Below are 19,463 nucleotides of genomic sequence, written 5' to 3' on the forward strand. Positions count from 1 at the left end.
TAAATTTAATGTACTAAAATTTTAGAGAACTACCCCCCCACACACACACCAAAAAAAAAAAAAAAAAAAAAAAATCCACTAATTTTATGCCTTATTAGTGAGTTTAAATGACTCACGGAAAAGTCAGAGGATTCAATATGTGGCACAGATGTTGAAAATCAAGACTATATGGCTGTGAACAAGGAAGAGGAGCAATGAAATATCAGTATTTTCCATTTTCAGAAGAAAGAAGTAATTGAGTCTGCTCAACTACATTTAGAAATGTATCTAAGAAGAAAACAATGGTTTCCTGCTGGCATAATTCATCCAGACACTTTGCAACACAGTCTGACAAGTTCTGGAATAGGCTTAAGGCTAGTAATTGGAATATGTGGCTGAAATGGTTCTGGGGCTAAGATAGAGAACTATTGCAGCCTGTAAGTGTACTTCTTTGTCTGCATCAGAACTGGCACCTCCTGGTTCTGTCCTGGATCTGCAATGTCACAGCCAGAACAATGGGAGCCAAATGGTGGTTGTTACTTTCTGCGTAGTCTCCTTTAAAGTCACTAGTATATATCCACAGGAAATATGGGTGATTCCCAAAAGGTCTTCCATTTCTCCAAGATGTTTCTGAAGTCAGCAGAGAGCCAGGACAATAGTCAGTAGACTGAAACACATGACCGATGAGGAAGGACTCAAGGGACTAAGCTTATTTAGTCTAGAGAAGACTTGAGGGTTTTAGCAGCCTTCAAATACCTGAAAGGAGGTCACTGAGAAGACATGTAGCCAGGATCTTCACAGTGGTGCACAGAGGGATGAGCAACAATAATCATAAACTGAAATGGGAGGTTCAGATTTGATAAAAGTAAAATATTTTTCACCCTGAGGACAGACAGGCATTGGAACAGGTACTTGGAGAGGCTGTAGAACCTCTGGTGGGTTCCAAGACCTGAGGGGACAAAGCCATCTTGATTTGAATTCAAAGTTGACCCTACTATCAACAGAAAGTTGGACTGGGTAGCCTCTGAGGTCTCTCCCATCTTAATTAAGTCCACAGTTTTGTGGCAGAACAGTTCTTCCCACTCCATTTCAGTCAGCTGCACTTTAGGCAGAAATTCACAATTAAACTGTGAAAGTTATGAAGGACCTTTAGTTTTGAATAATGATTGTTGTTCTTAAAAACTAGCCTGCAAGCCCGCTCCCTGCCTTAAATCAGTTATGTAACCCTTATTAGTCATTACAGTATTTCAGCAGCAAGGTGACAAGAAGTGCTAAACAGAAATACTACTACAACATGTTTAAACATAGCAAATAGTTAAAACTGAGATTCTCTCACAAGTGCCTGTTGCTGTCCAGACTCAAGTGCCAGAGACATAATGTCAAAGTGACAAGTTTGTAAAGATCAGAGTTTCTGTATGAAAGACCAACATGCTCTTATCTAATTGAAAAGAACCTATCTCTAGAACACCATGCGTTGACTTAAAATAAAAGGTTAATGAGAAAGCATGATATGTGTATATATATGTATGTTTAATATCTGCCCATTTTTTACAGGACTCCAGAAAAACTAGCAGCTGGAAAAAAAAAAAAAAAAAAAAAAAAAAAAAAAAGATAAATTCTTAAGTTCTGTAGTGTTTTTCTCTTCCATTAGGACATGGAGGGATCAGGGATTACTGGCTTGCTAAGTGAATCCAGAATTACGGGATCAAGAGTGCCAAAGGTAAGTGGATATTCTGAGTATTCTGAGGAAGGGGAGCATTGATTTATTTTTGTCTGTTTGTTTGTCTCTTTGTTTTCCAAAAACAAAACTGTCATCTCTCTGCTGTTTGGAAATGCATAGACCCAGTCAGCTATAGACTAACTGCACTTCACTGGCTTCATGTGCTCTAGAATGATATTACAATAACTATGTCTCCTAAAGAATCTGAAATATATTTCTCTGATATGGTTAGATGATGATTTTTAGATAATTGAGTGGTATCCGTTTATGAGATTAAATGATGAGATAGAGCTTCTTTCTACCATCTTGTTCCCTGTTTCTTGTTTTACCCCTAATAGATGCCCTTCTTGCGTATGAAGATGAATGAAGTCGAAATGTCAGTTTGACAATAAGATGTGCATAATCTGAAAATACCACTTAAACTAAAACATTGTTCCCAGTAGTATGGAAATCATGACCCAGAAGAAGGAATGCTCTTTCCTCCATCGACCTTGTCTCAGGATATTTTTGTCAGTGTGAGCCACTCTAAAACACTGAGTACTTGCCACATTTTATCTTAATTCTTAGCAAGTAACACCAAAACTACAATCTACAGTGACTTGCCCAAAGCAGGCGATTATCTAGCATTCCTCCTCATAGAACTGTCTGCATTGTTCTTATTTGGTCTTCTGAAGCCCTGTCCCCATGCTCACTCTGAAAGAAACATTTGAACACTCAAAATATAGCTTTGAAGGAATGAGTCTGGTTGCCCAAGTCTGGAGGAAGTACTGCTGAGAAAGATGTTGGGATGAGGTAGACGCCAGACTGAATATTCAGCAACAGTGCACTATCACTGCAAATAAGGGAAATCCTGTGCTGCAATGCATCAAGAAGAGCATGGCTAACACTTACAAAGATATTTTTATGTTATTATTATGCTCCTGTACTCAGGGTTAGTGAAGTTGCAATTGCAATGGAATAAGAGGTGTGGTGTTTTTTTTTTAGTTTGTTTTGTTGTTATTGTTATTTTTCACCCCACATCAAGAAGGATGTGGAGAAGACAGAGACAGTGCAGCAGAGGCCTGCAGGGTCAGGGGCTTCGAGCATGTGACTGGTGAGGAGAAGGTGAAGGAGCTCAAACTGTTTATTCTGGTAAAAAGAAGACTAAGGTGTGATCTAAGAGCTGCCTACAATTCTTTGAAGGGCAGTTGTAAAGCTGATGAAGCCAAAAGGTTCCTCATAGCACCAGAGGGTGCAAACAAGTGACAATGGCCCAAAAAGTGCATCTTGAGAGGTTCAGGCTAACCCTTAGGAGAAACTGGTTCACTAGGAGATTGGTGCAGAATTGTGGCAGACTGCCCAGAGAGGATGCAGAAGCTCTCCATTGTTGGAGGTTTTCAAGACCAGGATGGACGGAGCCATCACAGACCTGATGTATAGGTGGTGATGTTTCCAGTTCAAGGGGGACAGTGGATTAGATGGCCTCCAGAGGTCCTGTACAACCCTGTTTCTATGATTCCAGGAATTTTCAGAAATGAACTGGAGCCAATAACAAGTTTGAGAAGCTCTTTATTGTGCTGGTTTAGTAATTGTGAATAACTGAAATTGTAGCTGACTCAGTTCAATACCTTAGAGAATTTTCCCATTCTAATACCTTTTCCTAGCTACTGAAAAAGTGTCCAGAAAACTGTATTTACAAGAATAGAATTAATTAGCCAAAACAAGCTATTGTCCAAAATGATATGTCCAAATCTGGTTCTGAAATTGCCCATTCTGACCTGCCTAAATGACAGACCTATTCTTGGGTTCAATTATGTAACAGACATGGTTTCTGACTCACTCTGCTATAAATACTGAAAAACATCTTCATGCAGCTGAACAAAATTCTGGAATTTCCCTTTAATCAGGAACAGGTTTTTACTTGCTGGTATTGCATAAAACCATTATGAGTCACATCCAGTGATAACTCCAGAGGTTCCAGACTGTGTTTGAGAGAAAACAACATATCTGCTTCTAAGAGGGCTGTAACTCAAAGCAGCTGCTAAGAAGTAAATCACAATTATTCCCACTATATAGCTATCTAATGATTTTTTTTATTCATCCTTTATCATAGAACCATAGAACCATAGAATGGCTTGGGTTGGAAGGGACCTTAAAGATCATCTAGTTCCACCCCCCCTTTGATGGGCAGGGATGCCACCCACTAGATCAGGTTGCCTAGGACCTCATCCAACCTGGCCGTGAACACTTCCAGGGAAGAGGGCGTCCACAGCTTATCTGGGCAACCTGTTCCAGTGCCTCACCGCCCTCTGAGTGAAGAATTTCCTCCTAAACTCTAATCTAAATCTTCCCTCTTTTAGTTTAAAGCAATCCCTCCTAGTCCTGTCATTATTTGACTGAGCAAAAAGTTGTTCTCCATACTGTTTATGAACTCCCTTTAAGCAGTGAAAAGCTGCAATGAGGTGTCTCTGGAGCCTGCTCTTCTCCAGGCTGAACATCTTTGTTACTATATTCACTTTCCAGAATGTTACTATATTCACTTTCCAGACACCAAAAGGAAGCTTCAGGCATGCAGCTTGATGCATGCACAGCAAAAGTAACATGTGCTAACCAGAAACACTTATGATATAGGTTGTAACTGGAAGGTTAAGCCCCCAGAACTGGTTCACAAATGTATATTGAGCATCACTTTACCAAAAATGTGCTCTGTTTTTATTAATCTTTTTAATCCATCCAGTCTATTTTTTTGGTTGTTTGTTTGTTTTTTCCTCCAAGGAAAGTAACACATGTTTAAAATCCTTGTAATCACCTAATCACCACTCACTTTGATTTTTGAGCTCTACGTACTGTGTCTCTTTTTCAGGGAGAAAGAGGAAATATTGGTCCACCAGGTTCAAAGGTGAGAAATTCATATAGCTTGATCTAAAACCTCACTCACTTCTTCAACTTAGTTTCCTTTATATGGGAATAATATAAGGGGGTAATAAACATTTTTTGCTGCTCTGTCAATTTATTAAAGCTCAGGAAGGTTTATCTGGAAACACAGAACCTTTCTCTGTTGAGTTGTGAAACTCAGGAGCCAGGTAACATGTTGCTTAAGACTTCTGTTTAAAATATGATTTAAATTATATTTAAAATCCAGTTCTTTAAGTGTGTGATGTAATGGTGTATTGTGAAGCCACTTTGTTTTTTTGGCAGAACAAAACTGAAAATAAGCAAAGTTTATGTGAAAACTAAGTTCCATCTGCCTTCCCATTCTTAATAACAGGGTTCATAGCTAGTACATCATACCAAAGCACTCCACCACTACAGTACATATCTGTAGTACAACAGTAGATTCATTAGTGTTGTGCAGAGGTCTCAGGACCCATCCTCAACCCTAATCCAGGGTTCCACACAGAGGCCACTATTGTTCCCTATTTCTGTGCTAGAGCTTGCCATTTACCTGCAGCCAGTTTACTGACCATTCAGAGGGTACAGGAATGTAGAAATGTTGGCTGGAAGAATCCCAGAGGTCATCTAGTACAAAATCACACTTAATGTGAGATTATCACCAGCACCAGATCATATCAGCAATGAATTTGTTTTGCTGAGTCTTAAATAATTCCAAGGAGAATGCAAAACTCTCTTGGTATCCTGTCCTGGTGCTTCACTATCTGCCTAGGAAAGACAGTTCTCCTAACATGCAGCCTGTGCCTCCAAGCTGTAATTTGTCCTAGCTGTCTAACTCGCCCCATGCACCAGTGTGCAAGCTAGACCTGCTGCTCTGGATCAGTTCAAGTTCTAGCCATGCAACATGGTAACAAAAGCAGCCAGTTTACACTGGCTTACACCATGTTAGTGCAGAGGTTAGTGGTGCAGAAGTCCATATTTCCTGCCCAATCTTCGCCCTCATCCTCCCTGTCTTTCCTGCTTTGGACCCGTCTTGGAGCCCACCCCAAAGTTTCTGCTTGTGTCCCTGCTGCTTTCTGCATGACTGACTATGGCTGACTTGGGTGCCTTTTGCAGCTGTAAGCCAGCAGATGGCAGCACTGGGACGCGTAGGAAAGATCAACATTAAAAAATAAAAAAATTAAAATAAAATTAAAATAAAATAAAATAATAAAATAAAATAAAATAAAATAAATAAAAGTTTCTTTTGCATTTGGGAGAGCACTGAAATCAATAGTTGCTGTATGAAACAAGATAAAAACATTTATCAATCTACCCTTCTATTTGCTGAATATTTACAGAAGTATTGCCACAGTCTTCTAACAGCATCTGCTTATTTATTTTTTTAAAAAACAGCAATGTAGCAGGACTCTGTTTGACATAAATTCCATCTGCTCTACATATTTTAAGCATTGCCATGGCAGAGATAGTTGTTAGTGAAGTAACTAAAGCTGATACACTAAGACATAGGACGGTTGTTTTGAACTCTTCTTTTTTATCTGCTTGAGGCTATAAATTATTTTCTTATAATTATTCATACAAGTGTTTTGTCCTGTGGTCCTTGTTCTAGTAATTAATATTGCTGCTATGATAGATAAATTTCAAACGTGCATACATTGTAAGTGGAATGTCTTCAAAGTTATTTAAAAAATAGTCAATCTCTTCAATCCTGAGATTAAAAACAAAAGAAAGCAAAAGAAAGCACAAGAAAGCAAAAGAAAACAAAAGAAAACAAAAGAAAACAAAAGAAAACAAGGGACTTTTTCTTAGTTCTCTTATATTTGATCAAAGAGCAGCTCTACAATCTTAAAATATGGAGGGAAATGAGGATGTCTCTGAATAACTTTTTTAATTAAAGCATTGTACCTATCCTGTGTTTTTTCTTCCAAATTAAAATTCATTAGTAAAATCAATTGGTGAAATTATTCAGGATTTGTAATAATAGGAAGTTGATTTACACACACCAGCATGCCTGAATGGATCGCATTCTGCTACAGAATGCTGTTGGTTCATTGTTATTTTCTCTGCCCAATTACCTTTGCTGCAGAAAGATAATTTTCTACAAGCACTTGTAGAAAATTAGTCTCTACAAGTTGCAAGTACCATTTTTACCAGTCATGTTGGTGCCTAAATCCCATTAGTTGCTTAAGTGCCTAAATCCTATTAGTATTCACATACTTTTTATCTGTTAGTTCTCTATAAAATGAAAATGCCTTAAAAGATCTACTTTATCTTAATAAACTGAACCTTTATTCATGAGCCACAACTTTGCTTTTACAGACAAAAATAGAAATAAAAGTGTGAAAATCCTTTCTTAATGAAGTGGACATGTTAAATCTACTATGATGGTAGTTCTATAATACAGCACAAGTAGAGAGAGGATTTGGGGTCCTATGAATTGTTAATTTGAACTTCTTCTGTCACACCAAAAATGCAACACAGAAGGCTATTTGACTTTGGATGCCTTATGGATCTATTGTTCTTTAGAGACTCCTGCAGAATATTACATATTTCTCAGTGGTTTTACTGGATCACATCTATACATGCTAGTATCCTGCCTCCAGCAATAGCCAAAAGTAGAAGCAGTTTGAGCAGATGCTTAGATGCTGTTTGACTTTAGAAAAGGACAAATAGTACACATTAATTCTCTTCTGCAAGAACTTGATACGTTCCCTGGAACTCACACAAACTTTTATGATATATGAGATCTTGTGGAAAGGGGCTCTGCCAACTTAACTGCATGTTGCATGAACCTCTTCCAGCTATTTTCATTTGATGCCCACTATTTCTTCTATTAGAAGAGTGAACCTTTTTATTACTTTCTCCTTTTAGAATACAGTACAATATTCTTCATCCATCTCCTCATTTGTCTCATTTCTGACTAAATGGCCATAGCTTACACCGTAACATCTCATATAGAAACCATTCTGTACCTTTCATTATTCCCATTGCCCTTGTCTGAAGTTCTTCTATTTCCACTAGAACCCTTTTAAGAGGAAGGAACTGAAATGGTCCACATTATTCAAGTTATGGGCATACAATAAGCATATGCAGTGGAATAGTAATGCTCTGTGTTCTTTTTTTTTTTTTTCTTTGCCTTTTATAATAATCTCTTTTATTCAGTTTACCTTTTTGACAGCTCCCAAGCTTTTTCATTGAATTGTCTATTTCTTCTAGATTGTCATGGTGCTATCTACTGTAAAAGCCCAGAAGTACTTTTTTTGAAGCAAAACAAAATGTAAGAACAAAACAACCTTTTCAAAAAAAAAAAAAAAAAAGAAAAGAAAAGAAAACACAAACCACTACTTAAACAGTACAGGGCTAATCTGGCACTTGGATGAATCATTAGGCTATTCTGTGTAATTTCTTTTGCTTTTTGATATGCCAGAGAAAAACAGATGCAAATAAAAAGATAGTTCACTGTTTAGTTGTTCCTTTAAGAATTCAATGTCTTATCCATTTTTTCTAGGCAAACTGCATTATCATTACTATGGAATAATTTCTTTTTTTCCCATAGAATATAGAGTAACTGATCAGATTCATAGCAGTAAGGTTCAGTCCTCCACTGAACTAGAGCAGGAGCTATAAATTTTTTTGCCCCACATCCCAACCCTTTCCTCTCCCTCCCTCCCATCTACATTCAATACCTCTTCTGCCTCTTCATCCAGTTTGAGAGACACTTAATCGAAAGGGTGGGAATAACCCACAAAATGTATCTTGGGGGAAAGCAGCAGAATTCACCCTTTTGCTAAGAATAGGTGTGAGCAGTGATGAAGAATAATTGAAGCTGCATTTAAAATCTATATATATTTTTTTTTTCTGGAGAGGGGGAAACAGCAGCAGCAGTGTAGAGGGCTGATGACTACTGAGAACTACTGATCCTGACTCCATGGAACCCCACACATACTATCTAGTCCACTCAGATAATACTTCCCTCTGGGAGCAGCACGGTCCTGCTTGTATGAGATTGATAATAGTTTATCTTGAATAACGGTATGTTTTCTATGCCAGGGACTGCCAGGTACAAAAGGAAAACCAGGCTTTCCTGGCATTGCTGGACATCCTGGAAATATGGTGAGTAGGGCTGTCATATCCCATGATAACCTAACACACACACTGGCTCCTAAACTTGTGTCTTGAGGTTCAGCAAGAGCCCTCTACAGGACTTGGTAGCAGTGTGTGAAGAGCTGGGTCTGGGTTTGTCCTACTTAACCTGAAGCATATAGTTCAGACACCACACACCAGTCAAAAGTAATACAGGCCTCTCCAGAGGCCAGTTCTCACTCTTCAATTCTCCTTTTGCTTTTAATTATTCAGAATTTATCTCTGCTTTTAATTAGACAGAAACCAAAAAACTCTTAGGTGGTTTTAATGTATTTCTCCTGCTCAAGAGCCCCAGGGATTTCAGGAGTTCTTCAGCTGGTAAGTCCTACAGCTCATTCCCTGCCACTTTCCTTTCACTCATTCTAAATGAGCTGTCTACATCCCCAACACAGTGAATCATACTGAAGGGTTGATCAAACTTAGAAATAACTTATCTGAAAAATGACAGGTTAGCTCACCTGTGTTTCCCTGCCCAGTTCAATGGGCAATCCAGGACACAACTGAGGCAGTCAATGCCGAAAAAGGAAAAAGCAACCAGGCACGTCTGATTTCACTACACTGAAAGAAAGGCTTCTTGAATTAATCCTCAGCTAATGAAATGGTGTGCTCTCATTTTTTTTCTTGTTGTTGGTGAAGTGTCAAATGTACTGACAAACAATTTTAAACATCAGACCCTCAGAGGATCTGAGTGGAAACTACCTTATCCCATCTGTGGTTTGAGAGGCTGGTGATCATTCTGTACCTGTGTTTTACTCTTGTGCATTTTCTGAGGATAGAGAAAGCACATTTTCACCATTTTCCTTTTAAAATAATTTCTGCTTATTTTTATCGTCATGCACAGGGTCCTAAAGGGGAGAAGGGTGACCCAGGACCTCAGGTGAGATCGGGTAGATTTCATTCTTTCTGAGAAATCTGTGAAGCGTGGTGCTTAGTAAGTGGGTTTTACATATGTAATGCTTTTAAAATAGGGTGAACGAGGACAGGATGGGAACAGTATTGTGGGTCCACCTGGACCACCAGGACCACCAGGACCAATCATAGCAATACCTGAGGTAAGTGTGTTTGTCAAGCTTCAAAGTCTTTGTAACTCCACTTAACGTGAAGAGGGCACAAGCAGTTACCTACTTGTCAATTCTGGTGTTGAGGTTCAGGTTTTAAGTCCATTCCTCAAAACAAACCAGAAAACTCAGTATGGGAGGACAGCATAGATAAGATATCTAAAAATATTACTGAAGCCAACATGGCAAAATAATGACTAGTTTTCTGGAGGTTGCATGACTCCCTGTGTGTTGTGATAGGCAGAGTCCACCACATCTACCTAATGTGTAGATAGGCCTGAAGAACCGTCCTCTGAATTCTCCACAATCTGTGTATGAATTGCCTTCATCATGTGTTACAGAAGTGTGTATAGCCTAGTAGAAGCTGTATTGCAACAGGTGTATTACAAATCTGTACCGAAACCCATTTTCTTCTCTAAATACCTTGGAGTTTAAGAAGTAAGCTCCCCTACAAAGTAGGGTGCATACATAAGTGGCTTTACATACATTTGGAGCAAACAGGTATTCTGTGGAGGTACAGCAAGAGCTATTTTTGAGACATCCTTGTATGCTTCAAAATCTACTTGCTGTTAATCAGATGATTTCTCTGAGGACTTGACAAGCTGAATTTTGAAACGGTTGATTAAACTTGTATGTATGTGTAAGTATGTGTGGGTATATATAACAATGAGTTCTACTTACTGCACAGTTTGTATAAGAGCAGAATCTTTACTTAATATACATTTGCTGAGATAGAAGATTAAATTATCCAAATTCTGCTGACAGAGTTTTTCAGAAAAAACATCAAACATCTTCTGTAGTTAGCTTCAGAAATGAAAAGAACTACTGCAAGCAGACCTAACAATTGCAGAGAGTTACAGAACTAAAATAAATACCAGTACCAACTTTTGCAATGCGGATATTGGTTTGACTTTGGTAGAGCAGCAGACACCAATTAAGTGATGTAAGTGATCCATAGCACAGCCAGGGAAATCAATGCCCAGGCCAGGGTGTATTAGTTCACTCACTCAACAATTGTTTAACCAAAGACAATAATACTTCATAGGCTATAGAAGTCAAATGGACTGAACCATCAGAGTAGGAAGGAAGTCTTCTTTTTAATGTCTTAATGGCTACAACTAAAGCAGTTTTATACTGCTTGACCATAACTAAATAAATTAAAGAGTTGATGCAGTCTCAGTATTGCTGTAATATTGAGAAAAAGTTGTTCTCCGTATTTTTTATGAGCTCCCTTTAAGCAGTGAAAAGCTGCAATGAGGTGTCCCTGGAGCCTTTATCTTCTTCAGGCTGAACATCTGAGCTCTCAGCCTTTTTTCACAGGAGAGGGGCTCCAGCCCTCTGATCATCTTTGTGGCCTTCCTCTGGACCTAACAACCTAACAGTTCCACATCCTTCTTGTGCTGGGGGCCCCAGACCTGGACACAGCACTCGAAGTGGGAGGGCAGAGCAGAGGGGAACAATTACCTCCCTCGACCTGCTGACCACCCCTCTGTTGATGCAGCCCAGAATGTAGTTGGCCTTCTGGGCTGCAAGCGTGCACTGCTGGCTCATGTCAAGCTTTTTGTCCACCAGAACCCACCAGTCTTCTCTGCAGGACTGCTCTCAGTGAGTTCTTCATCTGGTCTATACTCATGCCTGGGACAGCCCTGACCCAGGTGCACCACCTTGCGCTTAGACTTGTTGAATCTTAATAGGTTCACATGGGCACACTTCTCACGCTTCTCCAGGTCCCGTTGGATGGCTTCTCTTCCTTCTGTTGTATCAACTGCACCACTCAGTTTGGTGTCATTTGCAATTCTGCTGCAGCTGTACTTGATCCCACTGTCTATGTCGTTAAAGATATTAAAATGTAAAAGATATTAAAGAGTTTAAAAGATATTAAACAGTTGATTTAAAGATATTAAAGAGTTCCAGTCCCAGGACAGACCCCTGAGGGACACCACTCATCACCATCCTCCACCTGGGCATACAGCCCTTGACCACCACCCCCTGGGTGCAACCTTCAAGACAATTCCTTATCTACTGAACATTCCAGTCCACCCATCAAGTCCATATCTCTCCAATTTGGAGACCAGAATGTCATGCTGGACGATGTCAAAGGCCTTACAGAAATCCAGATAGATAACATTGGTCAGTCTTGCCTTGTCATCTAATGCAGTCACTCAATCATAGAAGGCCACCAGATTGGCCAGGCATGATTTGCTCTTGGTGAAACCATGTTGGTTGTCTCATATGTGCCTTGACATTGCCTCCAGGAGGATCTGTTCCATGATCTTCCCAGGCACAGAGGTGAGGCTCACCAGTCTGTAGTTCCCTGGGTCCTCCTTTCCATCATTTTTAAAAATGAGAATGATGTTTCCCTTCTTCCAGTAACCAGGGACTTCACCTGACTGCCAGGACTTTACAAATGTGACGGAGAGAGGCTTGGCAACTATGTCAGCCAATACACAGCTAATATTACACATATATACAGTATATATATAAAATAAATAAAGGAATATATAAAATATTAAAAATTATTATTCTGTATTGGTTATTTTGCTCTTTTTGGAGAGTAATACGTGATATTCTGTGTGTTTTCATGCATTATAACTGGTAAATGATAACTAGTAAAACATTAATTTTAGCTAGGATTTTACCTCTCCACTTTAATTGGATATTATACTGAAATAACTTTGAATAGAGAAATTTCATTGGATTTAAATATAAAATGTTTAAGCAATTAATTATCTTTTGCTGCCATTCTTCATCCATAGTTTACATACATAAACTGAATGAAAGTTCAGTCCCTGGAGAAAGGTTATAGGGGGTATAAAGCAAATGTCAGAAGATTTTGTGTTACCCCTTTTTTCTATAATTGTAGTAGTGGCATATTCATACTATTTGGATATAAAGCTGAAGTTTTAGTTAAAACCTGCCTAGACAGACATGCCAAAGATTATTCTTTCTTCCTCTTTATAACAGTGAAGAAAAACTGAAGAACAGCACTGTCCTTACTTTTTAGACAACACTTTCTAAATTCATATGATATGTTGAAATTTTGTGTTGCTAAATTGTGGTTATTAAAGCTGCTTGCAAATCTGAAAAAAAAAAAAATAATAGTGTATGTGCCTGGTACAATCTTTTTCTCTAATCATCATTCTTGCACCCTCTATTTTCATATCTTCAGCACTTTTTAGACTTTACTGATTTCCAACCATAATTTCCATTTGCAGCTAAACTCTATTTCTAAAACATACAAAATGCCTGCTCCCAAGCTCAGCAAGGCCTTTGGGATTCTTTCCATTCTGCACTGAAAACATGGAGTAAACCCAGGGCTCCTGGACTTCTGCCACCAGCTGTAGACAAAGCAGAACAATTTCAGTAGCAGAATTCTTATTACTGTCGTTACAGTAATAGACCCTGTCCTGCTCCCTCTCTGGGCAAAGTAGGAAAAGGAATGCGGTGTGACCAACTACCCCTGGAGCAACCAGCAGAGAGCTTATGCAGGCCAGAAGGAGTGCTGCCTGAAGGACTTAAAACAGTCTTTTTATTTGCTTCAGTGACAACTTTCCAGTGTTTTTTGTAGAACCTGAGGACAGGGAGCAGGGAGCAGCATCCAGTAGAAGCAACAGACTTTAGCTGCATCCATCATGATACCAACAGGACCTAAAAATACAGAAAGTGTACCATGTGTTGCCATGTTCAGGTGGATATGATAGGATAGGATAGAATATGACATATAAAGAGACCAAGTAAGTCTGTCCTCTCTTGTGCCCTTCCTCACATCCCAGACTAGAAAAACAGTATTCAGAGACTCATGTGATAAATGGAAGGGACCTCTGGTTGCCATGTGGTCAAACCACCTATTCAAAGCAGGGATTTAACACAAGATTTTTCCAAACTAATTTCAAAGTTAGATCCTGTATACTATATGCATAACAAATGATGAAAAGGACTGGGATCTGATAGTTATAATCCAGATATAGTTATGTGAAGAAAAAATATTCAGATTTCAACCTTGTTGAAAACATGATTATTCATGTGCTAAGTAAGTCCTGCTCTTTGAAGGCATGCCCTGCCCTGACCTTGTGAAATTCAGAATATTTTCATTACACTGAATAGGAACACATGGCTGCACACAGAGCGTGATCTTGAACTGGATGGCGTGTCTTGCTGCTAAACCCATGGAATAGTTCAAGACTCTAAGAGTATTCAGTACATATTTCTGAATTCAAAACAAGGTTAGAAGTCACACTGTTGGACTGCTGGAGTGAAAGAAATGAAAAAAATCTCTTTCACCTACAGCATTTATGTGGAGCAAGCAGTTTCATACTGCCCTTAATGTATGACTACATGATATAATATGGGAACATTTATTTAAACCAGAAAGCTGGCTGTCTTGAAAACAGAATGAATGCCTAATCAAAACTTCAAGATTGAGAAGGTGACTGGGAACAGCCAAGTTGGATTTACTAAGGACAAGTAATTTCTGACCAGCATGATCACCTGTCTGTGGCCAAGGAATGGACAACATCCCCTGACTTTTTTGATGCAGTCTCCCATAGTCTTATCATCACCAAACTGGTAACCTATGAATTGGTTGAGAGGATGATCAAAAATAGGTGGAAAATTGGTTCGGCTCAATTGATGAACTCAGAGAGATGTGACTGGCGTTCAAAGACTGCATTGGGAGTACCATGTACAGCTGTGGGCTTCCTAGTACAAGAAAGATATTGACATAGTGAAGCAAGCTCCATGAAGAGACACCAAGATGGTCAGGGGACCAGAGCACATGGTATACAAGAAGAAGCGGAAACAACTGTGTTTGTTCAACCTGGAGAAAAGAAGGCTAAGAAGAGAATTTGTTGCTCTCTACAACTAGCTAGAGAGAATACAGAGATGGAGCTACCCACTTCTTAGAGGTACATAGTGTAACAATGGGACTTTAATGGACACAAGTTGGAAAATGGGAAATTCTGTTTAAATATAAGCAAAGACATTTTACCCTGAGGATGTTCAAATACCGGATTTGGTTGCTCAGGATATTTGTGGCACTTACATCCTTGTAGTTGTTCAAGCCTCAACTGGACTTGACCTAATTTGACCAGCTTTGAGCAGGAGGTTGGACCAAATTACTTCCAAAGGTCCAGGTCGACCTTCATTATTCTGATTCTATGATCAAAATCTGCAGATGTCTGAGCTAATGCAGACTTCAGTAATTCCAGAATAGGAAGAAATATAATAACATTGTTATCGTTCTGCTCTGTTCAGGTTTCTGGAGACTCAGAACTCATTGGCTTAGGTGCTGCTCTACATGCATGTGACTATAGTGTTTTGCGGATCCAAGCTAGTTTCATTGTTTGTTCTATATCACACCAAGTAGACACAGTAGCATGATCAGATCTAATTTAGGAATCACTATATTGTGTGATGCAGACATATCCAGAATAAAATTATAACTTTGAATTTACAAGATAGATTATGGTCAGTTAAGTTCACCATCTCAGAAAGCCAGTGACGTATTGGGGTATAAAACTTTTATTTTAAACTTTATTGCAGAGAAATAACCTCAGACTACAATATATACAACATATGCTGTAAAAGTTTTCAACTTAATATGAGGGTCTGGTAATAAAAGTTTTTAAAGCATTCTGAAATCCTTACATAAGGAATGAAATGAAAGTGCTCTTTTGTTATTGCAGATGTATAACAAAAGTTAAAAGTAGCTTAACCATATCTTTGGCCTTACTTGTGGTTTTCTGCCCCTGTTTATAATGGGATACATAGTTTAAACTCTGTGCAAATTTCTAAAAAATGTATGAGTACCCCAGATACTCTGTTTGAAATAACCTGCTCCTTAACCACTTTTTTAGCTACTACTCAATGACACAGATGGAATTTTTAATTTTTCTTCAGTTGAAGAACTGCTCGGGCCTCCTGTGAGTATATGTTGCTTTACTAAATACTCAGAATTGCTCTATCTTTAATGTATCTATCTTTTAAGTATCATCTAGAGCTGAGTTTCCTGTGCTTCAGAAATGTGTTTATAACTCCTGCAACAAGTAAAAAGCTGTGTGGGAGTACTTCGGGGCAGAAATGAATTCTGTGTGGATGAATTAGTTCTTACATGTTTGTCTGAAAGAAAGGAATTGAAGGGGTTGGTTTAGCTCTGAATCTGAACAATATGCTCAGAATGACAGAAATGTGGAACTGATGCAAAAACAAGGATGTACATAGCATTTCCTCCACCTTTTTGTATTCTTGTTTTTCAAGTCATTAAATGGTGAGATAATGTATTTTCCTCAGTTCTGCTCGTTGACTGCAACTAGAAATAGCAGGCTCCTCTGTTTGAATTTAATCTCATAGAAATTATAGCTGTGGATGGTAAATTTGAAATCTCATGAGAGAACAACAGATAGGAAATTTCAAGTTCTGTTTTATAGCAATCTAGCTGCAAAATAGTTTGGTCAAATATTCGAAGTGCTGGATGCTTCTTTGTAAGGATTTCAAATTTCTAGGACTAGGTCCACAGAAAAACCTACCTTCTCCAGGCTGTAGTGTATTCAAAGTTAGGCAGAACTTGCCTGAAAATCTACAATATATTGCACTTCACAAGGTTTAAATCCCACAGTGTCTTTCTTCACAAAATTTCAGTTGCAGACTGATGTTTATTTTATTTATTTTTTATCTATTTCTTCTTTGTGAACACTGTTGTCTCCCTCACATTCAATCCCTGATGAAACAAGGAAGATAAGCATGTGTGTACCTTATAGCAGAATCCTAATCCCTGGGATTGATAGGATGGTCCCTTGTTTGAGTTCTGGTCCTGCAGGTAGTTAGCATTCAAGCCTTAGACAACAGGTTCTCAAAACAACATAGATGAGTGGTCTCAGAAACCCAGCAGAAATTCATTGGTTTGTAGTAGTTGTTATAGAAAGACATAGGTCCTGTAGGTCCAGCCTGAAATGTAGTTTCATTTGGTAGGTCATCAGAACCTCAGTTCACCATAGACAGGAAGGAGGTTGGGGTATCATAGTGACTTGGGTAATGCACATTCAGGTGATTTAAACTAGAAATAAATTGTGTTTCTGCAGACATCACATTGGGCCATCTTAAATATGCTCAGTACAAATTCAAATCCGTGTTTATATTCACGGTATAGTAGACATTCTGTTTCCTATCCACAGACAACCAGAAATGCAGTGGCAAAGGTGGAAGGGCTCCTGTGATCTCTGTGATTGGTTCTGTGAAAAAAGCAAAGAAGTCTGACTTATGGTTGCATGCCTTTAATATGTGGAAAATTTCACCTTTTTAGAAGCCTTACCTGGATATTTGTCCCTTCAATTTTGGAAAGTGTCCCAGAAAAAGTTAGAATCATAGAGTGTTGTGGAGTGATAGCAGGTTTATCGCTGGCTGAATGAAACTCTTAATCCAGTTTCAGATCAATTAATATTCACAAATTAGGCTGTACACTGAAAATGTATACTCTGTTTTGCAAGTCTGTAATATGTGTTTGTAAGGGAGTAGTTTTTTTTGCTTTTTGCAGGGTCCAGATGGCAAGCCAGGTCTACCAGGATTTCCTGTAAGTATTATGTTCCTGGGATCTAAGTATTTTTCAATACACTTTGATATTTCAACATTTATATTGTACGGAGTTTATACAAAGTCTGATACATTTTCATATGAGACTATAGTTTTTATGGAACCAGCACTTATGGTAGAAATTAACCCTGCTGGAAATTAAGTATACTGTGATATACACAGCTCATTTCTGCTTATCTCATAATCAGTTCTGCAGTTTAAATGTAATTGAGTCTAATGAAAAATTGCTACCTAAAAAATAGTCCTGTGCAATTTAGGAGAAACAAATGGAATAAATGGGCTTCTAAAAATTATATTCAAATTTCATATGGAATAATATTATTCCTTAAGTGTTTTTTTTTTTTTCCTGTTGTTGGGCTTTTTTTTTTTTTTTTTTTTTTGTCACTACCAGATTGCTCAGTAAAACCTTATCAGGTTTAAAATTTTTTACTCCTTTAGGATAATACAATGATTATTTTTTATTAAATTTAGTAATTTTTTTAGGATAACATTTCAGCATTCCTGTGCATTACACAGCCATAGTTTCAAAAGGTGCATTATGTTATGCTACCTATTGTGTTCATACTGCTATTCCATTAAACATTGCCTGGCTTGCAACTTCTTACAGTATTGTTTATACTATTATATTTATATTATATATAATGTAGTAGCATTATTTTCCTCTGTTACGGTTGTTTAACAGTTCAGACATGTGCATAGGATCTCAGGACCATTTGTCTATTGCCTAAGAATAAACAGAAAACTGAGAAAGCTGACAAATGATGTTAACAAAATGTTGGCAATTAGCCCAAAGTTCTACAAAGGGTGTTTACTGGGTCCTGGGTATGGTGGACTGCATAGGAAAAAAAAAAAAAAAATCTTTAAAATACTTTTCAGTTGAAAAAGAGCTTACAACATTTAGAAAGTGATATGATGAATTGTTAGTCATTCTTTTATTAACAGAATTTCTTCATAAGAATACCATTCTAGTCCTTAAATGAGATGTTTACTTTAACTCTTCACTAATGCAGAAATCATGTAAACTTGAATTTAGTTCTTGATGGGTAAAAACAAAAGTGCTTCTAAGCGTGTTTATAATGGAAGACTGTAAAACAAAATACAATCTGAGAAGAATGCTTTCACAGAAATTATCTTATTTTTAAATATATGATGTCTCTTTATATGTAAAAATATATACATTTTATTGTACTGTTTCTTAAAAAATACGACTTCAGAAAATCTGTTGAAAATTAGTGTCACTGAATGACCATGGAAGGAGAGAGAATAGAATAGGGAAAAAAGAGAATTTTAGGCTGAATTTCCACTCTTATTAATGTATGCATATTTCTCTTTGTGAATGTGTGTATCATCTACACTCTGATAAACAACAGCTTTTTTTTTTTCTTTTGCTATTTTTAACAGATTATAAATATTTGTTTTAGAGAATTTGTTGATTCAGACAGCAATTTAGTCTTGTAAGTATAGGTTTTGTAATACTTGTAAATCAAGTCTTAGATTGCAGCCAGAGTGATTCAGGTTCAAGTTTTCCAGTTACTTAAAATTACATTTAGTAAAATGGCCCAGCTCCGTTTTCTAAGCAGAGCTCCGCACCAATTTATTTATGCACTTGATTTTGCTTAGGGCCCTCAGGGACCAAAGGGTGATATTGGTTTGCCTGGACCAGAAGGACCCAAAGGCCAACAGGTAAGAGGAAATGAAAAGGGAAAACTACATGTTACAAAATGTGTTAGACAACAAATCCTTAGTGGCATCATAATGTTTTACGGTTCTAGTTTTATGATTCTAATTTTACTACGGATTGATTGGGGTGTTAATAAGTTTATGTGAAAAATGTACTAAGTGTGATTTGAAAGACTGCTAAGCAAAATACCTGATATAATATTGCTGAGAGCTAACACTCCTGCCCAAGGACTGAAATTCAGCAGTGTAATGCTTTTATCAAAATGTTTCCATAAACATTAAGCATGAGGTGACCTCTTCTTGCAAGCTGGTGATCAGTGCTGACAACCTGGTATCCTAACCAATGAGACAGGAAAAACAAAACAAAACAAAACAAAACAAAACAAAACAAAACAAAAAAAAAAAAAAAAAAAAAAAAAAAAAAAAAA

The 19,463-nt window shown here is 37.8% G+C and overlaps 1 protein-coding gene across 4 annotated transcripts in view; it reads left to right on the top strand.

Moving 5' to 3' along the window:
- The window catches only part of COL15A1 (collagen type XV alpha 1 chain), a 118,644-nt gene that overhangs the window by 59,401 nt on the left and 39,780 nt on the right, over window positions 1-19,463 (top strand). For all 4 annotated transcript variants that reach the window (XM_035316431.1, XM_035316433.1, XM_035316432.1 and 1 more), the window contains exons 12-19: window positions 1,631-1,699; window positions 4,542-4,577; window positions 8,621-8,683; window positions 9,555-9,590; window positions 9,682-9,765; window positions 15,627-15,692; window positions 17,300-17,335; window positions 18,976-19,038. In XM_035316431.1, the coding sequence (XP_035172322.1) occupies window positions 1,631-1,699; window positions 4,542-4,577; window positions 8,621-8,683; window positions 9,555-9,590; window positions 9,682-9,765; window positions 15,627-15,692; window positions 17,300-17,335; window positions 18,976-19,038 (453 nt within the window). The remainder of the gene's footprint in view (window positions 1-1,630; window positions 1,700-4,541; window positions 4,578-8,620; window positions 8,684-9,554; window positions 9,591-9,681; window positions 9,766-15,626; window positions 15,693-17,299; window positions 17,336-18,975; window positions 19,039-19,463) is intronic.

This window comes from Oxyura jamaicensis, chromosome 2 (genome assembly GCF_011077185.1).
Source record: "Oxyura jamaicensis isolate SHBP4307 breed ruddy duck chromosome 2, BPBGC_Ojam_1.0, whole genome shotgun sequence".
Lineage (NCBI taxonomy): Eukaryota > Metazoa > Chordata > Aves > Anseriformes > Anatidae > Oxyura > Oxyura jamaicensis.